The following is a 9,049-nucleotide window of genomic DNA, read 5'->3' as shown; positions in this document are numbered from 1 at the left end:
GTCAGATTTGATATTTCTGTTAATTTTTCGCAGTGGCTATTCCAGCACTAATCAGATAAACTTCTTCGTTGATCACAAAAGTTTTCTCCTTAATTTGTTTGTTTTCATTTTTCGTTTATATTGCTAATCTGTTAAGTCTAAAAATAGCATAAAGACCTTTTTTATGTTCCTCACGTCTCCCTCAATAGAATATCTCAAAAACGTTTTGAGAAAGAAACCTAAAAGTCATTATGTTTTTCATTTGATGAAAATATAAAATGTTGGGCTTAACATTTTTCAAACACCTTGGAGCTTTTGGTGTATTAGAATCCCTTAGATTGTGGCTTACATGGTATGTGCTGAGGTGTGAGAGGAGGGTTTCAATCCCCCATCCACTACTTCAAAAGATTAATTTGTTGGAAAGGGAGAGAATTATGAATATAAGAGAGTCATGGGGTTTAACATGGGTATTATATACTTGAGTGTGGAGGAAAATATACACTCAACACTCCTCCTCACCCATAAGGGTGAAAAGAATCAAATCTGTGACTTATACAAATCTAACGCTCCGATACCATATTAACCAGCCAACTACTCAAAAAGACCAATCTATTGGAGATGGGGAGAACATTAACATGAGTATTATATACATGAGAGTAGAGGAAAATACACACTCAACAGCACCATGACTCTTGAAACATTGGACGAGCAACTTGAGGCCCAAAATGAATGTCACCAAAGTAGAACTCGCACAGTGAGCTTCAAGGGGGTTAGGGAAAGGGGTGAGAGGGGCTTTAGAAGGCCAATACGAGAGTAAAGTCATCAAAAAGAGCTACCAAGGGTCTTAAAAGAAATGTACCATAGTGAAAACCACCAAGTGAGTATACAAGTAAAACCCTATATAAAAGTGTACACGGAACCCAACCCATACATGTAATTATAATTATAATTATTTTCATATAAATATATATTAATCAAAATTCGTCCCAATCAACTAAGATTTTATATATTTTAATTAAAATAATTAATTTTTTAAATTTAAATATTTATTATCCAAATAAAATATGATTCTGATTAAACATCTTCTAATCTATCATATAATATAAAAAAATAATTTATAATTATTATCATATAAATATATATATGATAATAATTATAAACCAAGTTAAATAATTTATCACTTCTGAGACAAGTTGACTCGTCCGAGACAACTTGGTCTTGCCCATGAACTAGAAGACATCAAACTAAATTTTGAAACCACCATGGAATGAAGATGACATATAAAGCATAATGAGGGTGGACAATTCTAGATTCTATGAAATCCCAAATCAACTTTTTTGTGCTAAAAAGAAATTCTACTTTTTGTTCCTTCAACAGCATTACATTACAGTTTTTTTTTTTAATCAAAATTTGCGGGATGTTTTGGTGAATATTTGAGAGAGACCCTGTTTTTTAAAATTGATTACATGCCACCTTGTTGCCCCTTCAATTTTTGGGGAAAATTTGATTGACATGCCCCCCTCCCCGATGTCTTCAAACTTATAAAACCTTTGACCTTGTTCTTCTTTTCTCAAATAAGAGAAAATAACCTAATAAATACCCTCATCCTTTAGCTTGTAAATTTTAAAAACATTCAGAAGATTCAACATTTCATTACCAAAAATAAATTCCTACTCCATCATATCATGAGATACAAAGAAATTCAATAAGATCCTGTTTTCAATTTACACACATTTTGTGTTCTATTCTACTGATTATTTAAGAGAATGGGAAGCACTGTTAGCTGATTTACTCTCTGCCCTCACCATCTTGTGTGCAAGTCATCCATCTCTGACTCCCTAACAAACTCAGCTGATCTATCAAGCCTACCCATTACAGCATTCTTGAAATTTATAGCTTCTTGAATTTGTGAACATGATCGCCTCATCCGAACTCCACTTAGACTTGCCCTTGACTCCACCATTTCACTCAATGTAAATCTTTTCTTAGGCCCCGGGTCAGGCCGTTGCTTCGGTGCACTGTAAGACCTTAGTTTGGCCTTAAATGACTGAGTGTTTGCCATGTAATTAGGGAAATTTGAATATCCACAGATGCTTTTAGCTGGTGTGACCGGGGCATTCGACCCACTAAAATTTGTAAACCGAGGAGTGCTATGTGCAGTTGAAAACCTACATTCATCGCCCATGTACCCCCAATCAAAATCTTGGCAATTTTTGTTTTCGGATATGGGTGGACGAGCCAGAATTTGGCACGAAAATGGAGATGAGGGTATTTCATAATGTGGGTCTTCACAAGAATCAGACATTGATGTGTTGGTTCTACGGAAGCGAGATTTAGTCCTGTAGGTGTCGATTTCAACAATCTTTGGGATTTCATCCAAGGCGTTGATGGAAGATTCAATGGATGCTGATAGCCTCCTACTGTGAAACGATGTGGTGTGCTCACTTCTTGAGTCATCATATCTTTCCTGAAGATAAGAAGTGCACCAAAGATAAAAGCTTTAGACAGCAACAACAAAAACAAATTGATATTCTTAAGAAATAGTACTTCAATTAAAGCTTACAATAGATTTTCGGGGTCGAAATTCTGGATGAAATCTGTGATCTTTGTTGGCGAGGTCACGTGTTTTCTGCAATCTAACTGAAGTTTGAGCTCTTATGAGAGCTTGCATACCGAGAAGAGTTGCAGTAGCTTGTTTCCTAACAAGATAACCTCTAACAAGAGCTTGTAACTTAACTAGTCCCTTTAGAGCTCTAAGAGCTTTTCTTGCCTGAATAGAAACACATATTAGATCCAAAGAAACAAAGCTTACAGAGTAAATCAAGACGACCAAATTCAGCAAAAACAGAACTAAATCTAGAATAACTTCTAAACTCAGATTATTTCATCAAAAAACTAAAACACCCAAGTAACAAGTGAACCAGAAGAACACAGAGAAACCAAACACAAAACTGAAACAGAGAAAGCAAACAGAACCAAATCAAAAATAACTTTTAAATTCAGATTCTTCCATTAAAAAACACAAACACCCAAGTAGCAAGTGAACCAGAAGAACACGGAGAAACCAAAAACCAAACCGAAACACAGAAAGCAAACAGAACCAAATCAAGAATAGCTACTAAACTCTGATTCTACCATTAAAAAAAACACGAGTACCCAAGTTACAAGTGAACAAGAAGAACACAGAATATAACCCTTAAACCCGGCTTCAGCCATAAAAAAACACAGAGACCCAATACTTGAATCTCTAAATCAGAAGAAAAAAATCAAAACTTTTTTATCAAAAAATTAGGTAAAGTGGAGAATCCACTTACCAAATATCCACGAAAAACAGTCTGGATCTTCATTGCAGCCCATCTCTCTCGTGCCCCACCAAACATTGTTCCTCTTCCATGGCTTGTAAGCCTTACAACGGCTACAGCCGCTTGAGCCGCCGCAACAGCAGCATCAGCCGCAGCCGCCGTCGCTGCAGCCACCGCAATTGCGTGCTTGTTCTGTTCCTTCTCGGTCTCTGTGTAATAAGATCTCGGCCAAGCAGCCTCAGTAGCCGGAATATGAGTCACGCTGCCGGAACCCCTCCCAGACTTCCCAAAACTCCATCTTGACTTCTCTTTCCAGTCGTTAGCAGTCGAATTCTCTTTCCTTTCTTTCTTCATCCCCAACAAGCTCTTAAACCATCTCATAGCTTTCCCCATTTTTGTGAAAAACTGAACAAATGGAGAGATACCCAATGAACCCTACAGAGTACAGATAGAGAAGATGATAAGAAGGGGAGGAATCGAAAACCCAGAAGGAATTTTTCACTTTTCAGAGAAAAAAGTTATTAAGGATCTCTACATGTTGCAATCAGAGAACAGTTCTATACAGAGAGGAGAAGGAAAGAATAAATAAAAAGCAGTAATCTTTAGAAAGGGAAAAAAGGGCGATAAAGATCACAAATTAATAATTTAAAAAAGAAAAAAGAGCAAAAATACTGGCACCACCTCGTGAAGAACTGCATTACAAGACAAAAAGATGTGACAGAGAGATAAAGAGATTAAAAAAGATAAAAAGGGTTAAAACCCAAATAAACAAACATAATTTACAGCCAACCCGGTACAGAGAACCATTGAAAAATCTTATAATTAAAGAGAGAGAAGAGACTAACCCACCTCAAATTCAAAAGAAACTCGAAATCTACAGAAAGCACCTCTCTTTCTGTCTCTCTCTCTCTCTCTAATTACTTCTCTCTTTAACTTTCTGGAGCAATGTGTCCTTTAAAAAGTAAGATACCTCAGTGTTCTCAGCATCTGACAATGTCGTGAATTTCTTCAGTTTTGACGATTTTTCTATCACCCCTAGTGTTCTAGTCTCTCTGCAACTATTCTCTCTCTAGAAATTTAAATTACTCTTTTGTCCTCTTTGCTCACTTCTGCTACAGTAACTTTGGGGTTTTGCAAAAGAGGAACAAATAGAGAAATGGGTATCAGACATCTTTACATCCCTCTGCAACACAAACTCTGAATCTCCATTAAAGCTTGACCATTTAAAGGATTTTCTTTCTTCAACGACCCACCAAGACCTGTAACTTCTTTCTCTCTTTTGGGTTGTTGAAGATCTTTCCGTTTTGCAGTTTCAAAATTCTCTTACTGATCTTCCATGGTTTGTTGTCACTCTTCTGCAAAAGATCTCTGAATCGAAGCTTTAGTGAAAAAGCACTAACGTAAGAAAAGATTCATGAACAGTAATTTTTCCTCGTTTTTCAAAAATAGCAAGTGTGGTGATATGGTGCTAGTGTACGCTAATTTGCTAACCAACTCCAATTTATTCTGCCTAAAAACAGAGCAAAAAGTCCCATTGAACGGCTGAATATAATCAATCAGGCCGGTTTTATAGGATAGAGACCTGTTAAATAGTTGCTAAATATTAATCGATCAGTGGGCCCACAAGAGCCTAACAAGTGGCGTATAAAGAAGACGTGAACAGGTAAATTATGCAGTTCATGGAGTACATGACTCTAAATCTTTCTTTATTTTCTCAAGAGAATTAAAAAAAATATACCAAATAAAGGAAAATAAAGTGCTCATCTTATCTACATTATTTACGAAAATGCAACTACCATGCAGTGCAAGTGGACACTGTGTATGGGTAGTTTTGTAATTTTACTTAAATCGTGTCGGTGTCTTAGCTGGTTTTTCTGTAAGGCAGGGACGTGCCACATAATCCACAGATGGTTTACTAAAAATGCTACTTTTTTTTTTTTACTAGAATACCCCTCTTGTTTGGTAGAGATAAGCGTCACTTTGTACGGATTCTACTACAAATATGGCAGGCGAAAAGAAAGCCCCTGATTGGTTAGACAATTACGGAAATGCACGTTGTGTTGAAAATGTCACCCGAAATCGACGCATCTGTTGTACAACAGTTACCAATTTGGGCAATTTCGTAATTTTATCTATCCGGCAGTTCATCCATCTTTTCAAACGAATAAATAAAGAATAATAATGAATGGTCCACCATCATACCCTCTACTAGTGAGAGGGTACAAGATATGATCTCAACCATCCGATCAATTAATTTTGCTGATAATATATAAGAGGTTTAGGGATGTACGAAGTACGATTTACGAACTAACTATTATCCTTCGAGATTCGTTTTAAAAAAGATCAATGGTCTGGATCTAGGGACGACCAATAGGTACCATGGGTAAGGATGGTACCATGACTTTCCTTTTTCGAAGTTCCCGCGTAGATCAAGAATCAGCCAAATTTTGAAAATTGAAAGCTTATAACTAATTGTTCTAAAATTGTATTAGGGTCAAGTTCCATGACTCGTGGAAAAACGCATTATTCAATGAGTTTGATTACTAAATCTTGGAAATACGTATATCTCGAGAATGTAAACCCTTGACATATTTATTTGAAGGACAAATCCTGATCGTTGGATTTCATGGTTGACGTTCTCCAAAAGTAACCTGAAAACTCCAATGCAATATCAATCGTGCGACCCATCTCCAATCAATTGCCAATTTGGGTCGTGGAGCAGATAAATTGCAACTCCAACACATGAACCCTTGCCATATTTTAGGTCTTTTGATTCTCACGATTGAAAATCGATAACTCCTCCCAAGTTCCAGACAATTGGAGTAGGGTTTAGGGGAAGGTTTTTGACCTTTGGAAATTCCTTACTCTGTTAAAAATCATAGAATCAAATCTTCAATAGCAACACACGCACCTACATCGAATCTCTATTAACGATGTCGTCTCAACATGTCGGTCTCTCTCTTTTTGTGTGGCATCGAACCAATTGGGGGCAAAGATAAGGTCCTCGATCCTTTCTTTTGGCACCCCAACGTTTGCTCATTTACAACCCAAGTAAAAAAAAATAAAGAAAATTAGTGAATGGTTGAGATCGTAATAGTTGGGGCGCCAAGAAAAATTCATTTGGATATCATTTGAAAAATAATTTGGATTAAAAAAAATATTAAAATATTTATGGATATCCAATTTGGGTAGCATGGTTGGAGTACATACCTAGGGTTAGCAATGGGTTGGATGAATCTATTTTCATATCCTTATCCAAGTTGGATATATATACCTCATTATGAAAATGATGGAAAAACTTTAATTTTGGATTATACATGTATTTTATTATGAATTTACCATATTAAATTCGGATAAACAGATAATCAGGTTGGATAAAATCCATATCCATACATGGTTCTAAAAATATTTAGATAAAAATAATTGCAGATAAATTTACCCAAATTCTTAATTGAAAAAATAAAATAAAATTCAATACATACCCGAATAACTTAGGTAGGATGAGTAGGGTAAGCAGATATTATCCGACCCATTACCACCCCTATGCATACCCCATGGATATCCATAATCACTTGATGACCCATAAAAGGGTGAGGCTATTGGTATTTGTGTGGAGTTGCACTTATAGGGTAGTGTTCACTTATCAAATATTTGGCCGACATGTTTTATGTTACAGGGGTTAGAAATTTCATAATTGGTTGATTTTTTTGTGAGGATGATCTTTATGGTGAGGAGATCATCTTCACAAAAATCAACCAATTCCAAAACTTCTAACCCTATAAAAAATGATTTGCAAAAATTGAACAGTCCACGATTCTTCAACTTGTAAATGTAGGGTCAGGATCAAGGGTCATATGAAAAAACATATGTAAAAACAATGTAACATTAATAAATTTTCAAAATATAGGTTAGAAGTTTCGGATTGAGTTGATTTTTTGTGAGGATGATCTCTATGATGGGAAGATCGTCTGAAATAAAATAAAATAAAAAAATCAGTCCAATATGAAATTTCCAACCCCATTAAAAGTGATTTAGAATGTGGATCGTTGATTTTTTTATCAATTTTTGTCAATAATTTGTAAATCACTTTTGATGGATTTAGAAATTTTAGATTGAGCTGATTTTTTGTGAGGATGATCTTCTCATCATAGTGACCATCCTCGCAAAAATTCAGCTCAATCCAAAATCTTTAACCCATATTTTGAAAAACCATTATTTTTACATATATCCCTTGAACCGCCCCCATATATATATGCATGGTATTCTTTTGACATTTTGACAAAAATTTCAGAATGTGCTGATTTTTAATTAATTCTGAAATTTCTAACCCTAATTTATAAGATGAAGAATAAAAAATCGTCAATTTTTACCGTTAGTTTGTGACTACTTGTCATGGGGTTAGAAGTTTTGGAATGGACTATAGAAATCATCTTCATAAAAAATCAGTCCATTCCAAAAAAATTTAACAATAAAAAATAAAATTTTGTCTAAAAGGTTATTTAGGATTGTATCATATATATATATATATATATATATATATATATATATATATATATATATATATATATATATATTAGTCAAACTAACTACCTAAGGAACATATGTCTGACTTCCTATTTCCAACTCAAGTGTGTTGGTATCAAATATCAAACTCGACATAAAGCGCCTGATTTCAAAGTCAAGCTGGAGATCCTGACTTAGTGACTCATATCTTGAGATTACACATGTCACCACCTTGACCGATTGTGATTCATCTATGGTTCCATCTATCCATCAAAAGAATATCAACCAATGAGAATCATCTACTGTGACCCCACTGTCCTCTTCGCTGGCCTAATGTTCTTCTAAACAGAGAGAACGGTACTATAATATATATTTTTAATTATATTTAGTTGGGGTTGAGATAAAGTTGGGGTGCTAATAGAATCTCTATAAAATGTGACGAGGATAGGGACTAATAACTAAGCCAATAGCACACTCCAAGTACGTGGTATGAAGCTTTGTTGTTGTTGTCTTCATGGTCATCTTTATTGCACTCTGTTGTTAGATCTACAAGACTGTTTTATTGAGAAAATAAATTATGAGATTAGCCAAAATCACCTTATAAAAGAAAAAAAAATATTTTTTATGGTGAAATGGCTAATTATACTTCAACAAATCGTATTTGCTTGAGATACTATCCAACCTAAAATGAGTTGAGTACTTGGAGTTATAATTTTATATTTTAAACATACAAACTTTGATAATTCTCATCCTAAAAATGATTTATTGCGCATTTAATTGAACTCACTAAATGAAGTATAATGTAAATTCTGAGGTTTGAGGGGGTTGGGAGACTCCATGTCAAGGTGTAATATTGAGCAACAATCCGAGATAGTCCCAATACTAATTCAAATTGAAAATAATACCGTTATTGATATTTTGAAATTGAAAGTATTTGGGATTCTGAGATGGAAAAGACATACATACCAGTTCTCTCAAAAGGTCGGTCATGTGAGTTGAATGTAAATCTCGAATTGAAACAAGAAAGATAATTGATCTTGATAAAAAGCATCTATGATTCTGACATACATCCATGTCAAAAATGTCCCTCCTGATGTACATTTCAATATTAATCTAACACGACTCTACTTAGAAAATAGGACAATGGCATCATTTTGACACATAATGATAGGCATGTGAGGAAAATCATAAACGAAGCTTCCATACCAACGCAGGTCAACATCTACGTAATGATTGAACTAAACCAACATAAATTACAACTAGAG

General features: G+C 34.9%; 1 protein-coding gene across 1 annotated transcript; it reads right to left on the bottom strand.

The window, feature by feature from the left end:
* Positions 1–1,582: 1,582 nt before the first annotated feature.
* LOC147412119 (protein IQ-domain 26-like) lies at positions 1,583–4,685 on the bottom strand. The gene is made up of 4 exons (XM_086456507.1): positions 4,131–4,685; positions 3,294–3,716; positions 2,543–2,749; positions 1,583–2,446 (listed from the first exon to the last, which is right to left on the bottom strand). The coding sequence occupies exons 2-4, from the start codon at positions 3,672–3,674 to the stop codon at positions 1,781–1,783; spliced, it is 1,254 nt and encodes a 417-aa protein (XP_086312633.1). The 5' UTR covers positions 3,675–3,716; positions 4,131–4,685; the 3' UTR covers positions 1,583–1,780.
* Between the last annotated feature and the right edge of the window lie 4,364 nt (positions 4,686–9,049).

The sequence above is a fragment of the Akebia trifoliata genome, chromosome 1 (genome assembly GCF_017979445.1).
Source record: "Akebia trifoliata isolate Shusen 1 chromosome 1, ASM1797944v1, whole genome shotgun sequence".
Lineage (NCBI taxonomy): Eukaryota > Viridiplantae > Streptophyta > Magnoliopsida > Ranunculales > Lardizabalaceae > Akebia > Akebia trifoliata.
Note: the sequence above shows the minus strand (reverse complement) of the source record. Positions and strands in the feature narration are given on the sequence as shown.